General features: G+C 43.5%; 1 protein-coding gene across 1 annotated transcript in view; it reads left to right on the top strand.

The window, feature by feature from the left end:
• Nucleotides 1-955: 955 nt before the first annotated feature.
• The window catches only part of LOC145392095 (28S rRNA (uridine-N(3))-methyltransferase), a 46,754-nt gene continuing 20,192 nt past the window's right edge, over nucleotides 956-27,517 (top strand). The window contains exon 1 of the mRNA XM_080266550.1: nucleotides 956-1,319. Coding sequence (XP_080122676.1) covers nucleotides 956-1,319 — 364 coding nt within the window. The remainder of the gene's footprint in view (nucleotides 1,320-27,517) is intronic.

Here is a 27,517-nt window from a genome sequence, read left to right as displayed (position 1 = left end):
GTCTGTAGGGTGTTGTAGTGCATTTCAGTGAGGTTAGAAGCCCAATCAGGGCTTGCATAGTTTATTACTGAACATATATATTGTTTGTATACTGTGGTGGTGGTTTCTTTGATTATGGTTGTGTTGTCGCTTAACTATGGTCTGCCTGGCCAAGCAGACCTATCATCTGCGGGTAAGCAAGTGCCTCTGTGGGTGCAGCCAGTGACAATAGGTAGAGCGTTGGTCTGTATGGTCTGCAAAGTGTTGTAATGGGTGTTAGACAGGATGGGAGCCCATGCCTGGGAACATAGGGCATCACTGACCTGATACTGTAAATTATTTGTAGAATAGGGAGAGTGTTTTGTTTTGTTGTCCAAAGTATGTCCCTGTAAGTGTCCTAGGTGCATCTAATTTGGGGGTGCAATGCTTCTTTGTCTAATAGAGGTATGTGGTCCTTGAAGTTGTGTTCAGTATCATATGTTACTCCAAGGATCTGAGTGGAGAGAGTACGTGGCATAGGTACATTATTTGAGTGTAATGCTAGAGGTGTCTTTGTGTTCATCATTGTCATTGGTGTGGTTATGGATTTGGCTGGAGCAGTTGTTAGCTGTGTATCTTCAGCCCATGCCATAAGTGTATTGAGGGGTGGAAGAGTGTACTGTATAAGTTAAAGGGATGTGAGAGAAGGAGTGGGAGAGGGGCGGATCAAGGATGAGGTGGAGAGGTGTATGAATAAGTGTTGTGAAGTGGCAGCTTATGGCAGAAAACAGAGCTGCATAGATGCAGTTTCAGTCAAGGCTTATGGCTGTAGATAATCCATCTGCAAATATTACCTATACTAATTGCAGTACAACTTCTTTTTCATGTCAACAGGAAAAAACAAATCCATTTGACTGTAAATGGTGCTGAAAATTTGTGAACAGACAGTGATAATAAGAAAAGAAAAACTTGTCACAGTGACACAGACAGTTGCAAAATGTGGAAGAACTCAAAAAGAGAAAAGCGAGCAATGGGTGAACAGAACTTTACAAAGAAACAAAAAACTGATAAATATGTTAACAAGTGGGAGAAGCGCAGAGGAGGAGGAGGAGGTGTGGGTGGAGAGGAATGGGAGGAAGTGGAAAGCCCTGGAAAGCCTCGTAAGTATACCATAAGTATTGGTGTACCTGCAACAATCCTAGAAGAGACCTGCATCAAGGATGAGCTTCGTACTTATGTCGTTGGACAGATCGCCCGAGCAGTGACCATATTCGCAGTGGATGAGGTGGTTGTGTATGATGATCGGTGTTGGAGGAAGAGAACCTATGCCAGCAATCCCAGTGCCACGAAGGATCTTGTAGGTAGGTGGGTGGCAATTGAGATATAGGTATTATAATCATCAACATATACTGCTCTGCGTTCATTGTCATTGCCACAGCTGTCATCGAGTTACTTAATTATCATTGTCATCACTATCACAACAACATTATCACCATCACTGCTGCTGTCATCATCGTGATGATCATCATCGTCATCATCGTTATTTTTGTCATCGTCATATTTCCTTGCACTGTCAAAGATCTCATATGTAGGTTTCTAATTAATCCCTATGTTGCTGCCATGCACTTTTATTTAGCTTGAGAGAGGCCTCCATCATTTTTTGTTGCTTCTGTTACTCCAGGCTCTTTTGGACACAAACTCATTGGGCTGTAGGGAACTGACTACAGTACTTTGACCAGGTGCACCTAGAAACGTTAAGGTTATGTTGAAAGTTTGTCTGTGTTATGGTACTGAGGTTTGTGAGTGTGTTGTGGTGTGGAGAGCTGCAGTCCAGTAAGAGCTTGCAGTAAAGGATTTTTTGTGTGCTGTATTTTGTGTTGGTACAAAAACAGGTAAAGGGATGGCCATATCGTAGTCTGGATAGGTACACTTTTTTTTTCTCTCTGGGCAGGATAGTTTCCGAAGAATGTGTATTGTGGGAGTTCGTAAAAAAATATTGTTTGAAAAGAGGCTGGATTGTCGTGGTGGCTCTCCTCTCTCTCTCTCTCTCTCTCTCTCTCTCTCTCTCTTATACGAGGTCTGTTCAGAAAGTTTCCACCCTTAAGCTGTAATTAAATAAGCAGCTAACCTGTTGAACTAGGACACTAATCCTTTTCAAAGTAGGCCCCTTCTGACTTGATGCACATAGCCCAGCTTGCTGTCCACTGCCTGAAACATTTTTCAAAGTCAGTTTTCGGTACCTCCTGCAGGTGCTTCATTGCATTCATCGTGATCTCTTCTTTTGGATGAACGTTGCCGAAGACATGTTGGAGTGTGCAAATCGTGATCCAGACTTTCTGAAGACTGTTGTCACTGGAAATGAGACTTGGATGCACAGGTATGACCCAGAAACCAAAGCACAGTCATCCCATTGGAAGCAAGCAGGATCGCCTCGCCTAAAAAAAAGCATGACGGTTCTGTAGCAAGGTGAAATGCATGTTCACAGTTTTTTCAACAACCATAGTGTTGTGCATCATGAATATACACCAGAAGGTCAGACCGTCAACAAACATTTCTACCTCGATGTTATCTATTGTCTTCATGGAGCTGTTCGGCGGGAGAGACCAGACCTTTTAAAAGTGGAAGTTGGAAGGTGCACCATGACAATGCCCCTGCCCATTCTTCTCAACTGATTCAGGAATTTTTTATCAAGCACAACATCCTGCAGGTCCGGCAGGCTTCCTACTCTCCAGACATGGCTCTGTGTGGCTTTTGATTATTCCCCAAGCTCAAAACTCCACTGAATGGTTTCCGATTCGAGGCAGGCGAAGAGATCATGACCTGTGTGACAAAGCACCTACAGGAGATACTGAAAACTGACTTTGAAAAATGTTTCAGGCAATGGAAAGAATGCTGGGCTATGTGCGCCAAGTCAGAAGGGGCCTACTTGGAGGGGGATTGATGTCCTAGCTCAACAGGTCAGCTATTTATTTTTTCAGAGCCTAAGGTCATATGCTTTCTGAACAGACCTTGTATATATTCATGTGGTCCTTGATTGGAAGTACTATTGCAGGTTTTGATTCTTGATGTGAGTGGTGTGTTTTAGTTGGCTTTGTCCAATCATTATTGTAAAGTTTTGTTTGTGTTATTTGACACTTTGTTATGTTTGAGGTTGTTAAAGTGGAGTCTAGCTTGGGCTCACACGGTTCATTGTCATTCAAGCGAACTGTTTGTAGGCTGTTTGCAGTTTTTGAAGATAGGTGTTTTTGTGGCTTACTAATGCATAGTACAGTAATCACCAGGCAAGCAGGATGGTATTCCCAAGCTGGATGGAAAGCTGATGACAGGGAGAGCTGCAACTCCCGTTTCATCAGCCCTTGGGACTAGCTTCTGACCATCCCTCTTTGCTGAACTTTTTCAGTGTTTCAGCAACACAGAGGGTAGGCCACTGTGCTCTCCAGTACAGGTTTCTGTAACTGTTAACACCAAACTACATGCACTTGCACACCACACTTCCTACTAAGAATTTTACTAAAATGGCGTCTGATCACCAAGCCTCGAGTCCCCGAGGGGGGGAGGGGGACCATCAAAGCCCCCCATCTATCCCTCTGCCGGTGATGACCAAGGGAGATGTCTGGAACCACTGTCTGACTCACATAATTTCTGCAACATTCATGGCCATTTCACTAACTTTTTCTCTGTTGAGCACCACCTCTCCTCTGAACCTCACCTTCTTTTCCTAACTGAGACTCCCCTTTGTGTGATGACTGATAGCAAACTCTTCTTTGTATCCTCCTACTTCCTGTATACAGGTACTCATTTCAAAGCCAAAGGTGGCTGTTGTGTACAGTACTGTATATTTACGCAACAACATATCTTGCTCACCTGTTCCTGAGCTTGAATCATCTGAATTCTCACCCTCTGGCATCAGCTTTCCTGTCATTCTCTGACTAAATATGTCTGTGCTATTTCCTGTCATTCTCTGACTAAATATATCTGTGCTATTTCCTGTCCTTCTCTGACTAAATATATCTGTGCTATTAACTTATTCCCTAATGCTACTGACTATGAAAGATTCTTCAACTATCATACTTCTAGGATGGAACACATCCAGTCATTTTCTCCTTTCTCTGAAATCTCCATTCTAGGAGATTTCTGTGTTCACCATCACCTTTGGCTCTCCTTTCCTTTCACTGATCCACCTGGTGAACAAGCCTACATCTTTTCTATCTGTAATGACCTAGAGCATCTTGTGCAACACCCTACCGATATCCCTGACCACCTTGGAGAGAGTTCCAACGTACTTGACCTCTTCCTTACAATTAATCCTTATGCTTACACTGTTACTCTTTCCTCTCCATTGGGCTCCTTCGATCACAACCTTATCACCGTAACCTATCCTATTGCTCCAGTACAGTAATGCCTATGGACCCTCCCAAGAAGCATTGGTTGTGGCACTTTGGGGCTGCAGACTGTGAGGCCCTCAGGCAGTACTTCTTTGATTTTGCATGGACTGATTATTGCATCCATGGCCTAGAGCCATCTGAGTGTGCCTTGCACATAACGAAGGTTACCAGTATTTTTTCGGGTGTGGAAGCGTACATTCCTCTCTCATATCCTTTGACTAATAAAAAAAAAAAAAAAACTTGGTTTAATCACTATTGTTCTAATGCTGTCCACAAGAAGAAGAAGGCCTACAAAAGGTACCAGAGTCAACCCACCCTCACATCTCATCTCTTTTTATGTTTCTGCCTGGAATTGTGCTAAGTCTGTTCTTTTTGTGCTAAAAATAATTTCATTTGTACTAATTGCACTGAACTTTCCAACTTGAATTCTTCCCACTCGTTGTGCGCCTTGCCAAAAACCTTTCTAAGAACTTGATCTCATCATCCTTCCCTCCTCTTTTCCACTCTGATGGCTCTGTAGCTATTTCTGCTACCAATAAAGCAGAACTCTTCGCTCAGACTTTCTCCTCCAGTTTCACCTTACACGATTGTGATGATGTTCCTCCATCACTTCCCCCTTCTGACTTGATCTTGGCTATCATGAAAATTTCTTCAGATGATGCATTTTCTGCCTTCACTGACCTCAGGACTAACAAGGCATATGGGCCTGATGGGGCCCCTCCTGTTGTCCCAAACAACTGTGCTTCTGTGCCTACGCCCTGTCTAGGTAAACTCCTTTGCCATTATCTGTCAACTTGTACCTTTCCTTCTTGCTGAAAGTTTGCATTCGTTCACCTTGTCCCAAAGAAGGGTGACCATTCCCATCCCTCTAACTATTGCCCAGTGAGATTCTGTGTTTCAAAAGTTTTCAAATCTATTCTTATCAGAAAAATTTTTAAAGCATCTTTCCCATCACAACCTTCTTTCTGATCGTCAGTATATGTTCCACCAGGGACGCTTCATTGGCAGTCTTCTCACCTACCTGTCAGACCCCTGGTCATCCTCCTTTTGGGAATTTGGTGAAAGCTTTGCCAGTGCACTTGAGATCTCAAAGGCTGTCAATCAAGTCTGGCATAAATCTTTAATTTCCAAACCCCTCACAGTTTCTGTCCCTCTGTCTGTGACTTCATCTCTAGCTTCCTTTCTGGTCTTTCTGTAGCTGCTATTGTAGATGGCCACAGCTCTTCTCCTAGAGCTATAAATACTGGTGTTCCTCAGGGCTCTGTCCTATCACCAACCCTCTTCCTTTTATTCACCAGTGACCTTCTAAGCTGTACATCTAACCCCATCCACTCATTTGCTGATGACTCCACCCTTCACCTTTCCATTTGCTTCCTGCAGCGTCCATCTCAGCAGTTACACCCACCGCAAATTGACTTAGGACCTTCACACAGAATTGCCGTGGGAGAGATACCTGTCTTTGCTTTGTATTTCATCCTCTACCAAGTGAATTTTGGGGGCAAGAAATAACTGGCAACTCCACTGGTGTTAGCGGGAGGCGGTGAAACACCAGGGTTGCTAGGTGCGCGCATTTCACGCCAGATTGGGCGACTTTGAAAGATGAACGGCTGCGCGTTGCTCTTTTTTGGGCGATTCTGAAAATGACCGGGAGCACATTGGGCGATTTTGTGTAATCAATACGTGTTCATTAAAAAAAAAAAAAGTAAGAAGGCATGGCGTATGCCTGGTGTACGAATACTCGTATGACTCAGTAATCCTTACCCTGGTACTCTCCTAAGGCATTGTGAAGCCCCAGGTAATTAGCACTTCTACCTCACCTGACTTTCCATGATCCCAAGTGTGTGTGTGTGTGTGTGTGTGTGTGTGTGTGTGTGTGTGTGTGTGTGTGTGTGTGTGCTAGCCTTTTGTTGTAATCCTAAAGTCCTCAAGGCTCAAGGCTACGTCTTTCTAGTAGCAGCAGATTTAGTCTTGTTAGTCTGTCTTCATAATAATGGCTCCGAATATCATGTATCATTTTTGTCATGCTTCTCTGTACATTTTCAAATGAATTTATGTACATTCCTACATGTTGCTACTACAGTACTAATGTACATCATTGATGTGCAGTACAGTTAGCACCAGAATCGTAATGACCACCCCTCGTTCCTTCCCTATATCTGCCTGCCCAACCCAACCCTGATCCCATAATTACTGACGACACAAAGCTCTCCCTCTACCCTAGCTGCCACTCTGTACCTTCTGTACTATCTCTCTCTCTCTCTCTCATCCAGATTAAAAAGTCCATTGTCACCTCTCATCCTCTTATCCCCCTACCCTTCCCCAATGACCAGTTGCCACCTCCTTGTAAATGTTATATAAGTGCGGCCATCTGACCCTCTCTCACCTGACCCCACCCTTCTTTGGTCTGACTTTCTGACCGCCACCTACTACTACTACTACTACTACCACAACCACTACCGCCACCGCCGCCAGTAATTGGGTCTCACCACTCCCAAGACTGATGGAGGAGAGATGTGTGTGTGTGTGTGTTATCATTTTGCTGTGTGCACTTTTTGGGTGCGTTTTTGGGATGGATTGTGCGCCAACAGCATCCACCGACCTGGCAACACTGTGAAACACTCAGCATGTCAGTTTGCCCAGAAGCGAGAGTGGGAGCATGTGTTCCCGTTGCTCCAAGCTTGCACCTCCCTCTTTTTTCGAATGCATTATTGTTTGCCCTGTTATTTTCCTAGAGTTGAGCTGTCATGCCGGGAAAGTACTGCTCAAGGGATGAGAGGGTCCGTATTATTGCATGGAGGCAGAATAATGTCCCTGTCAACACGATTTGTGAACGTACTGGATGCACAAAGTCGACCATAATGAAGATTCTTTCTGCAGCGTGCGCCTGCCACCTGAAGTCATACCAGAGCACAAGCATGGCGGTGGAAAGAAGAGGATGACTTCCGGAGGTACAGATATGCTTCTGAAGAGGGAAGTAATCAAGAATCCTCAACTGACAGCAGCAGAATTGAAGAGAATGCATCCCCAGCTGTTACAAGGCATCTCAATTTGAACTATCCAACACCACTTGCAGAAGGAGCTGGGTTTGCCAAGCCGCACCACAGCCAAGAAACTGCTTATCACTGACTGCATGAAGAAGCAACGCATTTAGTTTGCCAAGAAGTATGCACACTGGACACTGGATGAGTGGAGAAAAGTTATGTTTTCCGATGAAAGCACATTTCAAGTTTTCCAGGTGCGTTCTGCCAAGGCTCGTTGCCCTGCCTCCCGTAGTCAGTATGACCCTGCTTACACAGTGCCGACTGTTAAGCACCCACAGTCAGTAATGGTATAGGGGTTTTTCTTAGGTGAAATGGGAAGGGGAGGCCTCTGCTTTCTTCCTAAGAACTTGATGACGTATGGTGGCCAGTACTTTCAAGTTCTGAAAGATCATTTGTTAAACTTTTTTGCTATTCATGGGTGCAACTTTTTCATGCACAATTCAGCTCCATGTCACAAGTCAAGAAAGGTGACAAAATGGCTTCAGGATTATCAGATTGAGGTCCTCGACTGGCCTGGCAACAGTCTGGATCTAAATCCGATAGAACTTGCTTGGAGTTTCATTTACTCGGGACTTGTCTTGGAAAGATCATATTACATCTCTTGTAAAATCTGCTTCTGAGAGGTTGGGTGTGCTAAGCCGACTCCATTCCTTCTTTACCCTATCACAATTGTTGACTCTATACACAGGTTTTATCCACCCCTGTGTGGAGTACAACTTTCATGTGTGGGGAGGTTCCCCACATACAGCTCTTCTCAATAGGGTGGAGTCAAAGGCTTTTCGTCTCATTAACTCTCCTCCTCTTACTGACTCCCTTCAACCTCTGTCTCTTCGCCGCACTGTTGCATCTTTTTCTCTTTTGTATCGCTACTTCAGTGGTCACTGCTCCTCTGAACTGTCTAAAGTAAGCCCCCGCGTTTGGCGATCCAATTAGTCTGGCGAAACTACCGCCAAATGCGAATTTCGCCAAACACGTGTTCTTTTTACCATATAAATTGCCTATAAAGTGCCTCGATCAGTCTTTGGTCATTGCCAAAGTCCCCCTTTTGACCCCTAAAAACACCATCTTTCGAGCTGAAATAAAATCTTTTGCCTTCACATATTAATACACATGTAGAAAACAGACCAATAAACAATAAATAAAGCTAATAAGACATGATATAAAGGTTGTAACTAACCGTAAATAGAGTGAAGATAGGCTTGCTTGGCTGGGGACGTCGGAGTGGCAGTGGGGGCAGCTTAGTTGCTACCACCACTTTCCTCATCACTCTCCCCCTCCTCCCCCTTAGCAACCATTTGTCTCGCTTGATCATCCACTTCATCGAAGCCAGAAAAGTCAGCATCCAGCTTAAAGAGGGCAGCGAAGCTTGGCTGAGGAGGTTGGGGAGGTTGGGGACCGCCAAGTTTGAATTCAAATCGCCAAGCGCGCATTCGGTGGTCCGTGGCCACCCTACCGCCAAAAGTGAGTTTCGCCAAGTTGAAATTCGCCAGATGCGGGGGCTTACTGTACTGTATTCCTCCACCTCTACGACAGGTGCGTAGCACCCGTCTAGCAGCAAACTTTCATCCCTTTTCTGTCCAACTCTCTAATGCAAGAGTTAACCATTACTCCCAGTCCTTCAGTTATGCAACAGGTCATCTCTGGAACTGTCTCCCTTTGTCTGTATTTCCTGCTTGCTGTGATCTCCAGTCTTTCAAACGAAGTGTGTCCAGGCATCTTGAAATGATTGGATCTTGGATTTGTCTCTCTCTTGTATTATGTTTCTCTGTAGGAGGGAACAGTTATTGCAGGCTCGTGGCCTTTGGTTCCTTCTTCCTCATAAAAAAAGAAAAAGAAAGTTGCTGGGCAAAGATGAAGAAAATCATTGCAGAGAGGAAGACATCAACCTGGACAGGCTCAAGACTGAACTGACAAGTGTTTGGTGCAAAGAAATGTCCTTAGATTACTTTAGAGATCTAAGTGATTCCATGCCAAAACATGTGCAACTGGTCCTAAAAAACAAGGGAAACACGATTTCATATTAATGAATGGCATTTCATGAACAAACATTGAGATATACAGAACTATGATTTCTGTGTTTTTTAATACCTTGTGGGGGAAGCTCCCAAGTCAATTTGCAGTAGCTGTACTTCAGCAAACAAGGGATGAGACTGTGGCACACCTAATGTCTGACTTGGCTCATGTCTTTGATTGGGGAGAAAGTAATCCTGTGTTTAATGCCTCAGAAACTCAGTTCTTAAATCTATCAACCCAACAAAAGCTCCCATAGGAGTACCCTCTAATTTTTAATATCTGGCTCAATCCTGTATCATTTTTAAACATGCTAGGGCATAGGCATCTGGAGGGGAGGGCAAGGAGGGGCAGTTGCCCCCCCTTGGAATTCCAAAGTGCTTCAGTTCTTGTTCAAGGATGATTGAGTGATTTGAGCCGATTCATGCATTCTGTCACTTTTTGCATTTGATGTAAGTCATGTAACTCATGTAAGTATATGCCTATGCCTATTTGGAGTGTGTGTATTTTGATATATTATAACCACAGATGTATGTATAATTTCTTTTATTTTGCCCCCCCTTACAAAAAAATCCTGCAGAGGCCCCTGTACTAGGGGTTTCATTCTCTTGGGATTTATCTTGGAAAGATCATAATTTTTACTGTACCTCTCTTGTAAAATCTGTTCCCAAGAGATTAGGTGCACTAAGCCAACTCCATGCCTTGTTTGCCCCTGCATGATTGTTAACTTTATATACAAGTTTTATTCACCTTTGTGTTGACTACACCTCTCACGTGTGGGGAGGCTCCACATATGCCCTTCTCAACAAGGTGGAGCCAAAGGGTTTTCATCTCCTTAACTCTCCTCCTACTGACTTCCTTCAACCTCTGTCTCTCGCTGCACTGTTGCATATTTATCTCTTTTCTTTTTCTGCTTCAATTCACTACTCTTCTGGACTGTCTCCATGCATCCCTCCACAACTACAGCGTGTGTGTAGCACCCGTCTAGCAACAGTCGCACATCCTTTTTCTTTCCAAGTCTAATACAAGATTTAACCATTACTCCCAATCCAACATGTATGCAACAGGTAACTCTGGAACTGTCTCCCTCTGTCTGTATTTCCTACTGCCTATGGTATCCAGTCTTTCAAACGCAGTGTGTCCTGGTATGTCGAAATGAACGGATCATGAACTTGGCTTTCTGTTATCTTGTTTTTGTTTTTTCTTGGAGGGAACAGTTTGTGGGCTCCTGGCATTTGGTTCCTTCTTCCATCCATCCATCCAACGTCCAATCCAACATTGCCCCATGAGGAGCGTAGGAGCCTGGGACTAGGCAGTTGGTCCCGACATTTAAGATGAGAGTGACCAGCCTCACTCATCCCTGAGTGGCATTACATGAGCAATCAATCCCAACCACCCCTTGGATGTAAACCTTCACTGGCTCAGTCTGATTGGAGTGCAATAATTACCCACTAAACCACCAGGTGCCAAAATTTGGTTATATTGTTACCACCCAGCATAGTAAATGGTTTCCTGGTGTACAGGAAACCCTTTGACTTGTCACTCAGCATAAAGTCACCCACAGGCAGAAGGAAGAGGAAAGAATGAAGGAAAGACAGAAGAGGGAGTGTTCTGTGCATTAAGAAAAAATATACTGTATATATATCCGCCGATTACTCATGCCACGGTAACTGTCAAACATTGTTGTCTGAAAAGATGTAAAATCTTGTTGGTTAAAACAGTGCCGGTATCCATGTTTTATGACATTAACCGACAGTGCAGGGTAATAATAATCTAATAATGATAATCTGGCCTTTTGTTTCTCAAAAGCGCCAGTTCTTCCTTTGGGAATTCACTAGCGCTTGACACCCATACATTATTTTTACAATTACTAGAATTGTGACATTTCTTGTATATAATACAAGCTACATCGTATATACATGAAAGTGGCAATAATTAAACCGTATAATCATCTGTCATAGTACCTCTCTCCAGGTCATAGCATTTTGAAAAAAGAAAGGCTTTCAGCTGTCTCTTAAAGGATTCAACAGTAGAGAGTTGTCTTATGGACAATGGCAATCTGTTATATAATCTAGGGGCTCTATACACAAAAGAACGATCAGAGAAAGATGAATGGTGAATGGCTCCTGGCTCATCAAGACGCAAGGAATCATCTTCACGGCTTAACATCACACACGGGTGTGCTGATGGGAGTTTTAATAATTCAGCAAGATACTTCGGTTCACCAAACTTAAGAACCTTGAATGTAATAAGACACAGTTTAAATTCAGTTCTAGCCTTTACTGGTAACCAATGCAACTCAATCAGAAACGGGGTATCGGGGGGACACCAAAGATAAGTCGTGCTGCCCTGTTCAACACAGACTGAACTTTTGTTAGTATATATATTATTTGGAAGACCAACCCAGAGTGAATAATCAACACGAGACAAGACCACTGCATGGACCAATGTTAAGAGGCACCGTCTATTCAGGAATTTTCCCACAGAGTACAGATTTCTGATATGCAAGTTACACCCTCATACAACCTGATTAATATGTTCTTTGTAATTTAATGTAGAATTAAAATAAATTCCCAGATTTCGAACAGAACTGACTGGGTGAAGCTAGGACACGCCAGGGCATTGTCAGTGTCATCACCCCTTCTGTGTCCTCTGATGATGATGATCTCAGTTTTACCATCATTCAGCTTCAGTTTCCTCTGAGCTATCCAAATCTTAATATCAGACATTAGAGATTCAAACTTTGTCTTAGTATCGTTGATATTTGACATCTTAACATAGAGCTGGGTGTCATCAGCATAAAAATGATAGGACACATCATGAGCATTAAGTAGAGACGATAAACTGCTTGTGTAGATACTGTAGTAAATAGAATTGGACCCAGAACTAATCCTGGAGGGACTCCAAATAGAAGAGGAGCAGAATCAGAGCTAGTGTAATCAACAACCACTCTCTGAGATCTGTCCGACAGATACAACTGAAGGAGCAAAAGGGTACTATCACGAATGCCATAAAAATACAGATCATCCAACAATAGTCTATGATCTTCTGTATCAAAAGCTGCAGACTGATCCAACAGAACTAGAAGAGAGGACATCCCACTACAAGTGTTTGCCACCAAGTCACTCTGAATCCTTGTCAGTGCAGTTTCAGTTGAATGGTATTTTCTGTATGCTGATTGAACAACAGGAACAACTCTGTTGTGTTCCAGTAGTGGTACGAGTTGATCGAGTATGGCCCACTCAATAATCTTGGATAAAGAAGAGAGGTTAGAGATGGGACGATGATTTGTCATGCTCTTGACATCAAGGCCGGGTTTCTTAATTAGGGGCCTCAGCAAAGCACATTTCTCAGACTGTGCAAAATTACTTTCTAAGAAGCATCTATTTATTATGTTGCAGATGAAGTCTGCAGCGTGCTCATACACATCAGGTAGTTGTGACATGTTACATGGATCAAGTGAGTAAAATGTTTTATTAAGTTCTCTGATGTAACATTTGACTTTGTCTACATCCAGCAGATGAAATGTTGAAAGCAAATGATCCCTGGTGCACCATGGCTGGAAGTTGACTGAGTACGCTTGACTAAGAGAACTGCTGTCTAAATCATTTCTTATGCGAGATATCTTACTTGTAAAAAATGAAGCAAAATCAGAAGCCAATTGGCTATCAGATGCAGAAGTTGGTTTAACAATTACATTCCTCCGACCAACCAAATCGTTTACAACTGCAGACAGTTTTTTTTTATCACCACCACATGAATCAACTTTATTTTGATAATACCTAGGCTTTTGGGCTTTTACGACTGCTTTTCTCGCAAAAACATAATGCAAAGGAGTTACTTCGGTCCGCTGCAAGCGCCACTCACGTTCTGCCCTTCTACGTTGTCTAAGTGGAGTGAAAGATAGGAATAATAGATTGTTGGTGGAGAAGAGAGAGAAACTGAGGAGATGGAAGGAGCACTTTGAGGATTTGTTGAATGTGGAGAGTGAGAACAGTGCGAGTATAAGTGGTTGGGGAATGGCTAGGAGAAGAAGAGATGAGAGGAGGGAGGAAGAGATCAGTAGGGCGGAAGTAGTGGAAGCGATGAAGAATATTAAGTTGGGAAAGGCCCCAGGAATTGATGGAGTGTGTGGTGAAATGCTTAGGTATGGGGGTGAGATTGTTGTGGAGTGGATATGGAAGTTGTGTAGATTGGCTTGGGAAGAGGGAAGGGTTCCAGAGGACTGGAAATCAGGTATAATTGTTCCTTTATACAAAGGAAAAGGAGAGAGAGAAGTATGTGGTAACCATAGGGGTATTTGCCTACTTAGTGTGACTGGTAAAATATATGGTAGAATACTCATTGATAGGGTTAGGGATATGACAGAGGAGCTAGTTGGAGAAGAACAAGGGGGATTTAGGAAGGGAAAAGGGTGTGTAGATCAGATATTTGTTCTAAGATGTTTAGTGAAGTATCTAGAGAAGGGAAGGAAAGTGTATGCTGCCTTCATGGACTTGGAGAAAGCTTATGACAGAATAGATAGGCAAGGTATGTGGAAGGTATTAAGAATATATGGAGTGGAGGGGAAATTGTTGAGTGCTGTGAAGAGTATGTACGAGGGAGCTAGGGCTACGGTGCAAATGGATGGTGAGCTGAGTGAGTTCTTTGATCTCAATGTGGGACTGAAACAGGGTTGTGTGATGTCTCCATGGCTGTTTAATATATACATGGATGTGGTTGTAAAGGAGGTGCAGGGTAGGGCAGTGGATGTGGGAGTGGCTCTAATGAATGAGGGTGAGATTTGGAAGCTTCCAGTGTTGCTGTTTGCTGATGATACAGTATTGTTGAGTGAAGATGAATGGGAGTTGCAAGGTTTGGTGAATGAATTTGGGACAGTGTGTAGGAGGAGGAATCTGAAAGTTAATGTAAACAAAAGTAAAGTTATGGTGTTTGAGAGGAATGAAGTCACAGAGTGTGCAGTGAGGTTGGATGGTGAGGATATGGAGAAGGTGAGTGCATTCAAGTACTTGGGTAGTGTGATGAGTAAGGATGGAACTTTGGGGGATGAAGTGCGTGAAAGGGTACAGCAGGGAAGGAAGGTTGTCGGTACACTGAGAGCAGTGATGAGAAATAGGGAGGTGAGTATGGAAGTTAAGAAGTCACTGCATGATAGTATTGTGATCCCTACCCTGACGTATGGAAGCGAGGCATGGATCTTACAAGAGGGGAACAAGTCAAGAGTGAGAGCAGTGGAAATGAGTTACTTGAGAGGAGCATGTGGAGTGACGTGGAGGGACAGGTTGACGAATGAAGAAGTGAAGGAACGCTGTGGGGTGGATGTGGATGTGGTTGAGAAGATTAGGAGAAATACACTGAGGTGGTTTGGACATGTGGAGAGAATGGAGAATGAAAGACTGACTAAGAGGGTGTATGTGGGTGAGGTGGGGGGGAGGGAGAGGGAGAGGTAGACCGAGGATGAGGTGGAGGGACGGAGTTGAGAGGTATATGAGGGAGGGGGGGTGAGTTGGGAGGAGGGTAGTCAAATGGTGGGTGACAGAGCGACTTGGAGGCGTTTTGTCTGCGGCCACCCTTTGCGGGATTAGGGCGTCGGGCTATAGATAGATTGATAGACCATACCACGGAGAATCATCACGTACAGTGATTGTTTTTACTACCTCAAGACAATACTGGTCAAAAATTGACCTAAGCTCGTTGCTGTAAATACCAACCAACTCATCAGAAGAAAGACTGGAAGAATCAATGGAGTTTAAACGTTGATCAATTTCAAGACACATCAACTGGCGGTCAACATTCCTGTAATTTCTGAACCTGATGACCTTTTTATATGAAGGGGATTTCGGGACATCAAAACTTAGAGTGATCAGAGCATGATCAGAGATGAGGGGGTCAAATGAGTCAACCTCCACATCTGATATGCGCCTGCAACCAACAGGGGACAAGATCAAGTCAAGGACATGTCCTGAGACATGAGTTGGATTATTCACATGATTGAAAAAATTGTTCTGGGTGATCATCTCAAAGAATTCAAGCCACCTGCCACTCCTCGCCATCTGTGCACCACCGATGGTACCTGCCAAAACAGAGCCCAGCCTGCCAGCTCTGCCTCAATCACATGGTAAGCTATCCAATGCAGATGCATGCTAAAATTGTCATGGAGTTTATGCCCTTCATTGCCACACCAGAGCTTTTGCAAGGGCTTATGTTGCTTTCCCATGTGCTGACATGTGTGCTTGGCTCCCCCGCCTTACAAGCATGCTAGGAATGTCTTATCCTTTGAAGAAGTGGGAAATTATTAGGCAGTTTGCATGGTTACCCACTGTGGCATCACCTCTGCACCATTAACCACATGGGAATAATCAATAAGATCGTATGCAATACATACAACAGTATACAGCAGCTACAGTAGACCCCTGCTATATTGAATTAATTGTGGGGAAGCCTGAGTCGACCACGAGGGTCACAGGTAGGAATTCAAACACAACTTTGAAAAATAAATGATTACATTATCATATTCTGGTTCCCTAAATGAAAACTACAGTTTACTCTTGCTATAATGGACATTTTTTTTTTTTTTTTTTTTTAATGCAAAGAAGAAGGAACCAAAGGCCAGGAGCCAGCAAATTGTTCCCTCCAAGAAAAAACAAAAGCAAGATAACAGAGAGCCAGATTCAAAACCCATCCATTTTGAGATGACTGGACACACTGCGTTTGAAAGCCTGAAGATCATAGGCACTAAGAAATACAGACAAAAGGAAACAGTTCCAGAGTTGACATGCTTACATGAAGGACTGGGAGTAACAGTTAACTCGTGCATTACAGAGTTGGACGGAAAAGGGATGAGAGTTTGTTGCTAGACAGGTGTTATTCACCCACTGTAGTGGTGGAAGGATGCAAGCAGACAGTTCATAGTAGCAGCGGCCATTGAAGTAGTGATAGAAAAGAGATAAAGATGCAACAGTGTGGTGAAGAGACAGAGGTTGAAGGGAGCCAGTAAGAGAAGGAGTGTTAATGAGATGAAAAGCCTTTGACTCCACCTTGTTGAGGGTCTTCCCACACATGAGTGTTATACTCTACAAAGGCAAATAAAACCCGTGTATAGAGTCAACAACTGTGTGGGGGTAAAGAAAGCACAGAATCGGCCATAGCACGCCCAATCTCTTGGAAGCAGAATTAACAACAGAGATATTGTGTTCTTTCCAAGATTAATTCCGAGAGAATGAAACCCTAACTATGTTTAAAAATGATACAGGATTGAGCTGGATATTGTTAAAAATTAGAGGGTACTCCCGTGGAAGATTTTGCTGGATTGCTAGATATAAGAACTGAGTTTTTGATGCACTAAAAACAACCAGATTATTTTTACCCAAATCAGAGACATGAGCCAAGCCAGACATTAGGTGTGCCATAGCCTCATCCCTTGATTGTTGGAGAAACTGCTGTGATGGACGCTGCAGAAAGCAAATGGAAAGGTGAAGGGTTGAGTCATCAGTGTATGAGTGGACAGGGTTAGATGTACAGCTTAGAAGGTCTCTATCTATCTACCGGTATCTCTTTTGAGACACCATAATCCCGTAAGGGGTGGCCATTTGAGTTATTTGTTTTACGGGGAGGGGCACTAACCCTCCACCAACCCACTTGCTGACACGTAGGGAGCATGTATGGTTTGGTTATATGGTTACCACCCATCTTTGAAAATGGTTTCTTGGCTTACAGGAAACCATTTGGCTTGTCACTCAATGTAAAGCCACCTGTAAAGGAAAGAAAATAAGAAGTGACAGGAAAGATGGGAGAAATAGGAAGAGAGGAGGGCAGGCACAGAAAAAGAATGATAAAGGCTAAGGAAAAAGTAGGCAGCACTACATCAAGTGAGTGGATGATGGTCGCCACTATTAACGTATATAAGGAAGAGAGTTGGAGATAGGACAGAGCCCTGAGGAACACCGCTATTGATAGCTCTGGGACAAGAACAATGGCTGTCTGCAACAGCGGTTATAGAACAACCAGAAAGGAAGCTAGAGAAGAAGGCAGAGATAGAGGGATAGAAACCATTAGAGAACAGTTTGGAAATTAAAGATTTATACCAGACTTGATTGAAAGCCTTTGAGGTATCAAGTGCAACGGCAAAGCTTTCGCCAAAGTCCCGAAAGGAAGCTGACCAGGAGTCTGGAAGGTATGGAAGAAGATTGCCAGTGGACCATCCCCGGCAGAACCCATACTGATGATCAGAAAGAAGGTTGTGATAGGAAAGATGCTTTAAAATTTTTTTGTTACGAGTGGACTCGAAAACTTTTGAAACACAGGATGTTAAAGCAATTGTTGTTTAGGCATTGCCTTATTAGAACCTAGCATTACATTGGCTATTCCCATATGTGTTCTAATGTCAAAATACAGCTGAAAGACTGGAGAATACAGCCAAAATCTGAAGGGGTACTGTAAATTATATGTAGGATATTTTGTGGATTTTTGTTGTTTATGCATTGTTTTGTGTCTGGCATTACACTGGATATTACCATGTGTGTTTTGGTGTCTAAATACTGCTGAAAGAACGCAGAACACTTCCAAAATTAGGAGGGGTACTGTGCATAGTGGTAGTTTTTTTTTTTTTTATATATATTGCAGTGTGTGCTTTGTCTAAAAACATCTGAGAGACATCAGAACACCGTGTCACAAGTTGGCGCGATTCTCTATTTAAATAAACTCATGACATTGAACTTTTGTGGGAAACCGCGAATTTTAGTGGAATCCCAGTATGTATCACTCAGTCAACCGCCACGTATTCACCTGATCGGGAGTGTTTTCAGAACAATTTTCACTGTTTCATAAGTGTCTGCGGCCACCCTTTGCGGGATTAGGGCGTCGGGCTATAGATAGATAGATAGATAGATTCATAAGTGATCATCCTTGCGCGCGACATTAGCGCTTTCTGCTGAGTGATTTGTTATGGGCATGTATTGCTCACACTAAATTCGTTGGCTGTTAGCAAGTGCGGTCCGCTCTCGCCTCTCTCTCACAATTTGAATTCAGTCAGGATTTGAGCGTCATGGAAGCAGGCTCGATTGGGCCCAGTGTGGAGCAGTGCTGCCATTGTCCAGTGAGTTCCTGAATTCCCACCTGGTGTGAACCGACGAGAGGTTTAGCGTGTGTGGCAGCGTCCTTCCTCAGCAATGACGCCCAGTCCATTTCGCTTAGCCCACTCTCTGACCAGTATTTTTCTTTCGTATTTTCCTAGGCTTAAGAGTTTAGCTTTTGAGTGAGTGTATTCTCTTTGTTATTTTGAATTCATTTTGAAATGTAACGTAAATTTATCACATTGTAATCAATAAATTTACGGTTCTTTTCTCTCGAGCTTAATGTAATGTAAACTCGTGTTTTCTCCACATTAAGCTTATTTTAGTTATAGCTCCTAGTTTGCATAAATGCTTTGCATTATTCATAACTGGTACTTGGGCCAGTCCTTTTGTATTAACTTAAATCCGTTGTGCAACTTGGAGTTAATGCACCAGCAAGAACCTGCTTATCGTTCATAGCATTAGTTATTGATTGTCAGGGGTGGAGTCACTTTCTCGTGAGGCTAGCAGTACAGTAATCCCGCATTTTTTGCGGATTTTTTGTCTACGGTTTTGCCCTCTCGCGGATTTTCTTAGCATTAATAAGTTCAACTAAAATATCCTTGAATATACAGAAAACAAAAAATTGGAAATTCCCGCAGCTTCCAATTGTAGCGCGGTAAACTCACGCCACCCTCTGTCTCTTTCCCGCGGCCCCTCTGCCAGTGTTACCATATCTAGCATAATTTTATTCTTTTAGCATAATTTTGATCAAATTTTCGAGTCTGGAATATTTTTTAGCATATTAAGTTATAGGAAGTGAGGAGTGTGTGCAGCAGCACAAACTATTGATTTGTAATATGGTGCTTAAAGAACAAGTGATGAAAAAGAGGACTTATGTACCTAGGAGGAAAATATGGAAGCTGAAAAACCAAGTAGTAAGGGATGCCTTCTATAGCGAGTTGAGGAGAGTGGTGGCTGAACAGGGAGCTGTAGACAGAGGCGTTAATGAACAGTACAAAGCCCTCAAGAACAATTTCTTGAGAGTTACTGATGTAACATGCGGCTGGACAAGAGGACCACCAAGACATAAAGTAACTTGGTGGTGGGATGAGGGTGTAGAAGCTGCAATTAAGGAGAAAAGAAGGCTTTTCCGGGAATGGAAGAAGGGTGGTAGCAAAGAGGAATATTCGGCTGCCAAGCGTAGGGCTAGGAGAGAGGTATACAGGGCAAAGTCTGAGTCACAGAGACAATTACTTGATAACCTAAATCATGGGGAAAGGAAAAATATATTTAGGGTGGCAGGTCAGGTGAAGATGGATAATCGGGATATCATAGGTGAGCAGTGTGTGAAGAATGATGAAGGAAGGGTAGTGGTGAACAGTGAGGATATTAAAGATGCATGGAGAGAGCATTATAACCGGTTGTTGAATGAGGAGTTTGACTGGGACAGGGAAGGTTTGGAGCCAGCAGATCCAGTGTCTGGCCCTTGGCCTCTGATTGATACTGCTACTGTGAGTGAGGCAATAGGCAGGATGAGGGTGGGGAAGGCAGTAGGTGTGTCTGGGTTGACTGCCGAAATGTTGAAGTCTCAGGCGATATAGGGGTGAGTTTAGTCACTGACCTGATAAATAGGATTATTTATGAGTGTGTTGTCCCAGATGATTGGCTGAAGAGTGTAATTGTAAATGTGTATAAAGGGAAGGGTGATGCCCTGGAAAGAGGGAATTATAGAGGTATAAAGCTTTTAGATCAGATAATGAAGGTAATGGAGAGAGTTTTAGAAGGTATGATTAGAGAAAGAGTGAATATTGATGAGATGCAGTTTGGGTTTATGCCAGGTAGGGGGACCACTGATGCCATATTCATTGTTCGACAGCTTCAGGAAAAATATATTGGTAGGAGAAGGGATCTTTATTTTGTTTTTGTCGATTTGGAAAAGGCCTTTGACAGAGTCCCTAGAGAGGTGGTGAAGTGGGCAATGAGAAAGCTTGGCTTGGAGGAGTGGCTGGTTAGGGTGGTTATGGCCATGTATGTGGGTGCTCACACCCAGGTGAGAGTGAATGGAGATTTGAGTGATGAGTTTTCCGTGAATGTTGGTGTGCATCAGGGGTCAGTCTTGAGTCCCATGTTGTTTATCATGGTACTTGAAGCCCTTTCACGTGACTTTAGAAACAGACTCCCGTGGGAGTTGTTGTATGCTGATGATTTGGTGTTGATTGCAGAGAATGAAAGGGAGGCAGAGGAAAGGTTTAGGAAGTGGAGAGATGGTATGGGGCAAAAGGGTTTAAGGGTAAATGCAGATAAAACAAAAGTGATGATATCTAGGGTTGGTGGCGGTACTGTCAAAGACGAGGGAGAGTGGCCATGTGCAGTTTGCCACAAGGGCGTGGGAAGTAATTCCATCTTGTATGCGGTGTGTGTGATAAATGGGCATAAGAGATGTAGTGGTATCAGAGGTAGACTGCGAGATAATGCTGATTTTATGTGTACGGCGTGGCCGGGGTGAGCAGGTGGAGATCGTCAGACGGAAAGGATTGAACTTGCTGGTGAATCTCTTGAGTGTGTGGAAGAGTTTTGTTATTTAGGAGACATGTTGTGTGCTGGAGGTGGGGCTGGAGCTAGCTCTGTGGCTAGGGTGAGAAGTGGTTGGAAGAAGTTCAGGGAGCTCTTGCCTCTCCTGACATTGAGGGGGCTCTCCCTACTTGCTAAGGGGTCTTTGTATGCAGCGTGTGTTAGGAGTGTAATGCTGTATGGCAGTGAGACCTGGGCAGTGAAGGAGGAAGACATTCGCCGGCTCAGACGTACAGAAATGACAATGATTAGGTGGATGTGCAGTGCGTCCCTGCGTCCAAGGCCTGGAGGGGCTGGGTTTACAATGGAAGAGTTGAGAGGTAGGATGGGACTGGAGTGTATTGGTGTTGTGATGAGGAGAGGTAGATTGAGGTGGTTTGGACATGTGGAGAGGATGGGGGATGATAATTGGGTGAGGAAGGTCTATCTATCTATCTATCTATATACCTAGGCTGCTTCCCCCAAGGAAAGGGAGGTAGCCAAGACAGGACGACTCACTCTCCATTTACTCATCCATTCAAACACATTCATTCAGGAAGGTGAGAAGTGTTAATATTGGGGGTGGGGTTATGAGGGGTAGACCGAGAAAGACATGGGACGAGGTCATTAAGTGTGACCTTAGGGTTAAGGGACTGAACAGGGAGGCTGCAATGGATCGTGCAGCGTGGAGAGCCGCCATTAGGTGACCAAGGCCGACACATGCAAGCATGTTGGAGCCTTTAAAAATGAAAACGAATTAGAAGTTTTAGAATCATTCTAGCATAATATAGAATGGAATGGAATATTCTTGGAATAATTTTATAAAAGCTACAAATCAGAGAGAGAGAGGGAGGGAGAGACGAATAAGGTAAGAAGTTTGAATTGTTGGTTACTTTCAGTTTGGGCTTGGTTGGGTTGGATTAGGTTAGGTTAGGTTGGATTAGGTTAGGTTAGGTTTTAGGTTAGGTTCGGTTTGGTTCGGTTAGGATAAGTTTGAGCTTTGTACTTTACCCATGAAACCTAGGTTTTTCTGATGGATTTTGGTATGATTCATTCGATTTTCAGCTTCATTTCAGTCGGAAATGACCATTTTCTGTGTTTCCCCCCCTCCCTATAACCCCCGATTCCCCAAAGATCCCCCATTGTTGCAGGGGGATGGGGGGGTCATATCTCAAAATTTGGTTATTTCTGACGGAAATGATGCTCAAAATCGAATGAATCACATCAAAATCCATCAGAAAAACGTAAGTTTCGTGGGAACAAGCAGCAGGCTATGGGCAGAAAACCGATATTTATCCTCTTACTGTGTGTAGGTTCATTTTAATATTTTCATAGTAAACAATACATAATTAATATGTTGCACGAATATGTATAGAATTTTATCATTTAGCTTCAAGTTAGCATAATTCATTTTTTACTTGGAACAAATTTGCTCAATCTAGCATAATTTTTTCATTGCCCTAGCATAATTTCGTTGTTTGGATATGGCAACACTGCTCTCTGCCCCGCATTCCTCAGTCCACGCCTGACTGCCCTACGTGTGAGGTGTGCTTGTAACCGCACTATGATATGAGCCTCTTGCCTCCCACTTGCTTTCCACATGGCCCCAGGATGTAAGCCAGCCTCACCAAAGGCTAATAATACAATTAGTAAGAACTCCAAAGTGTCAAAACGATCAAGAAAAGTTATGACCTTAGCAGAGAAAATTGTGTTACTGGACAAGCTAAGAAACGACCGTGGGAGTGTTTGCTATCACCAGTTAATGCATCTTTTTATTTTGTACTGTTTTGTGAATAAATGTGTAGATAATTGTGTATTACAGTACGGTGTTTACGTTTTTCCTTCATAATGGAGTATGTGCTTTCAATCTTGTAAGAAGGTATTTCGGGATGAGTATGGAGGTTTCGGGACAATTCGCAGTCACAACAAACACAAAACAATTCGCCTTCATTAATGAAGATAGCTATAGGTGATGCTAGAATATAATTCAAAGGCAACTACAGCGAGGAAGAAAGTTAATTATTGACTAAAGGAGCAACTAATAAATAATATCCAGAACCTATGCTACTGAACATAGACTTCGCTGGATCCTCCTGAAATATAGTTATTAAAGTATTGATTAATTAATAATAAGTATATTGATAAAAGTATTGATTAGTATATTTATAGAATGGCGGGGAATCGTCCAGGGTGCGAATTGTTCTGAAGGGGAATCGTCCATGTTTTGACGGGGAATTGTCTGACGGCGAATTGTCTCGCAATCAGTATGGACATGGACTGTGTGATGGGCAGCATGGTGGTGTAAGATTCAATTGTTAATAGAGTATTCGCGGAATTGAATTTTCGCGGGGGTTACAAGAATGTAACTACCGTGAAATATGCGGGATTACTGTACTAACAAATAGCACGTGTGAGTAATTAGTCTCTGCTGTGTACTGCTAAGAAAGTAAATAAATTCTCGTCCTAAGAGAATCGGCGAAGTAAGCCGGCATAAAGTATCAATCATTACTTGATATTCACAAGTCAATTCTATGTCCTGTTCTCAAGTATTATTGAATATTATTTATAAATATTGTATAATCTCAAAAACCCTGTGACATCTGGCGACCTCGCCAGGATATTAACTCCTAGCTCTATAGCTATTCACGAGATAATACTCACTCACTCATACTTAGGTATTATCATTAAAGTCTATAGGCACTATCTTACTGGTGATTATTGATTCAAGTCTATTAATTTTACATAATAGTTTTCATAGTCACTTGTTTGTTTAATTTTCTTTTCTTTATCAGTCTAACTACATAAAACTGGTCACCACTAACCTGTGCCTATATTCTTTATTCTTGATTATTGGCATCTTTCTCTGCAAAATAGTAGTCAGCGCTTAGTCTCTAGTTCACTTAGATTGACTTAGCATCGTGACTATCAACGTCTATGTACAGGAAGCTAAAGATATGGGGCTTACTGACCCCGAGAAAATAAAGGACTATGTCCTCTCTCTGTTTACTTACGAGCAGCAACGCAAGAGTGATGCTTGTGAGGAGCGTCAAATTCAGCATGAGGAACGCGAAGGAGCGCGAATACGAGCGAGAACAGTGCGAGGGACGCGAGAGAGAACGCAAACACGAGCAAAAACAATGCGAACTCGAGTTAGAACACGAGCAAAAACGTGAACTCGAGTTAGAACATGAGCGAGAACAGCGTGAGGAACGAGAGAGAGAACAAGAACATGAACGTGCCGAGTGAGAAGCACACGAAAAACATGAATTTGAAATGTTGAAGCTCAAACGAGATTCCTTGATTTCAGACACATCTGGTGCAGCTGGCCCAAGCTCCACGAGTGCTATCCTTGCACATGTTATGGCGACCCCACACATAAGGCTTCCTCCATACAAGAAAGGCGAGCAAATCGAGTCATACATAGCTCGTTTTGAAGACATGGCTCAACTGTACCAGCTGGATGATGCAGCTAAGCGGCTTCAGTTTCTTAGCCTGTTTGAGGACCCTGCCCTCGATATTCTCCACAGAATTCGTGGAGACAATCTCACGTATGAGATGATGAAGGCCGCACTCATCAAAGCGTACGGTCTCACAGTTGATGATGCCAAGCGTCAGTTCATGAGGGCGCGTTTACAGGAAAAAGAGACTGCCGTTCAGTTTCTTGACCAGCTTACTGCTTACTTAGATGAGTGGATGGAGAAAGATGAAACTCCTTCCACGCGTGAGGGGATAATTGACCTTATGCTGTGCACGCAGCTAGAAAAGTCATGGCTTATTGAACTTATGGCTCAGCATAAAATCTGCCAGGTAAGGGATGCCAGGTAAATGGCGAACAAGGCTGATGCATTCTTCACTGCATAAGGGTATCAAACTTGTAAACAGCACACCTGGAACAGGAAAGCTGATAAATCTGGGAAACCGTCTCAGACTGAACCCTAGCAACAAGGCTGTTCTCAGAAAAATGGCCAAGGTCCAAAACTGCAGAAGAAGGACCAAGGACAAAACACTCAGAAACCTGAGTGGAAGAGGTACAACAAGTACCCTAACCAGCAGCAGTATCAGCCATGCAATCGACCGTCGGGACAAACCTTTTCAGCACCAGCCCTAGTGTGTTGGAGGCAGGAGGTGAACGCAGCCTTTGTTCCTCAGCAGCAGCACGGTGGTGTTGTCCCTAGCAGTACGGGTACTTCCCCACAGTTCACTAGTCCCACGGCGACAGTGAACCCACCTCCACAGATGGCCAGTGTTCCGTCTCCCCAGACAGTGAGTACAACCCCTCAAAGCTTCTAGTTCTCAAGGCACCATGTTTGCCACATCATTTATTCAGCAGCCTAATCAGTGGCTAGCTGCTTCCTCCACAGGCCCTCCCACAGGTGACAGTACCTTCCTTGTTCAGCCAGGGTTTGTGGGAGACATTCCTGTGAAGGTCCTAAGAGACAATGGTTCCTCAGGTTGCTCTGTCAGGCAGAGTCTAGTTCGGCCTGAGGAGTACACAGGTCGACAGATCCAAGCTAACCTTATTGATGGATCAGTGAGATTGTTCCCTGAGGCATGTATCCAGGTGGCATCTCCATTTTACACTGGTACAACAGTCGCAGTTGTCATGCCAGAACCTTTGTTTGATCTTATCATAGGCAATATTCCCGGTGCCAGGTATAGTTGCACTGAAGATGATGCTACTCAGACTTCGGCTGCAGAAACACGAGCCATGGCTGAGGCTCCAAACTGTGTCACCCCGGTGACCATTGCATCGCCACAAGATCTGATGTGTAGCCAAGTTGTTGTTCAAGAACAACATTCTGACCCGACACTTGCTGCCGTGCGGAAGAAACAAAAGGGTAGAGTGATAAAGTATTCACGGGGAGGTCAAGCCAAGTTCCTTCGTAAACAAGGACGGCTGTACCATGAGTCACGAACATCCCAGGGCGAGGTTCGACTGCAATTTGTTGTTCCCGCTAAGTATCGCATAGCAGTGTTAGAATGGGGTAATTGTTCAGCCTCAGGAGGTCACCTGGGCAAAAGGAAAACCCAAGGCCATATCCGTGCTGACTTTTTAAAGGCCAGGGATGGGATGAGAGATAGATAGTTTTTTGCATTCCTGCAATGTGTGTCCATGTACCACTAATCAGGGACATGTCCTTCCTGTGCCGTTTGAAACCACACTCGTAATCTCTGAGTCAGTTGAGAGACAGGGCAGTGGTGAAGTGGGTGCAGACCTGACATCTCACCCGTTGGCCCCACAGGACACAGTATGTCCAGGGCCTGTACATCCATATGTACGTAGGTTAAGGGGGGAAGTTTGAGAACCCCGCAGAGACAGTCCGAGGCTGTGTATGAATTACCTTGTGGAAAGTCTCGAGCTGTGGGCCTCTCTGAGGATTCCCGGAGAATGCACATTATCCACATGAGTGTTCACACCCACAGTGGGTGTTAAAATGTGACCTGCCCGAGATTGCATAGGGATTCTCAGCTTCCTGTCATTAATCATAAGTGTAGTGTTAGGTTAACCAGTAAACTGCTTGTTCTAAGAAATTTGTAAAATCAAGAACTGGCACGTTTCCTTGTTAACAATGTTAGGTTAACTAGTAAACTGCCCGTTCTCAGAGATTTGTAAATTCAACAACTGGCACGTTTCCTGGTTAATAAGCATTAACCAGTAAACTATGAGGGTTCAGAGAGATTTGTAAATCCAAAGATTACGTTTCCTGGTTAATAATAACATAAGTATTGATAGCTAGGCAGAGAGAGAGAAATGACACTTTTGATGCTCCACCTTGATTCCTTTTGCAGGTGCAGCTGGCGAGTTTAGCATTGTCGTGCAGAACAGCTGACGCATGCTGCTGCCTCTTCTCTTCTGCCTCGTCGTCATCATTTACTATTACTATTGTATTACATAATTTTACATGTAGGTACAGTTACACCACAACTGTCACACCTACACCATGTATTACATACATCATGCTACATAACAGTTAGTTGTTAATGTAAATGTAGTGAACTTTTCGCTCAGTTTGACCTGAGTACAGGATTTTTCACCGTCGTCACAGAGTTTTTTCCTCAAGCTTGCTTCTGTTAACATAAATACGAGGTTTTTTCGCTCACTGGCGACTGTGACCTTCTCCTGTAGCAGGATAGCACACACACACCACAGTGTGAATCTTGTGTGACTGAGTTAGGATTTATATGTATGTAAATTGAAATTTTTTTTTTCCTGAAGGAAAAAAAAATTTTGATTTTGATGGGGCGTAATGTCACGAGTTGGCGCGATTCTCTATTTAAATAAACTCGTGACATTGAACTTTTGTGGGAAACCGCGAATTCTAGTGGAATTCCAGTATGTATCACTCAGTCAACCACCACATATTCACCCGATCGGGAGTGTTTTTAGAACAATTTTCGCCGTTTCATAAGTGATCGTCCTTGCGCGCGACATCAGTGCTTTCCGCTGAGTGATTTGTTATGGGCATGTATCGCTCACACTAAATTTGTTGGCCATTAGCAAGGGCGGCCCGCTCTCGCC

The sequence above is a fragment of the Coenobita brevimanus genome, chromosome 21, assembly GCF_032717465.1.
Source record: "Coenobita brevimanus isolate Jiangsu-jjx chromosome 21, ASM3271746v2, whole genome shotgun sequence".
Lineage (NCBI taxonomy): Eukaryota > Metazoa > Arthropoda > Malacostraca > Decapoda > Coenobitidae > Coenobita > Coenobita brevimanus.
This window is presented reverse-complemented; position numbering and strand designations above follow the sequence as displayed.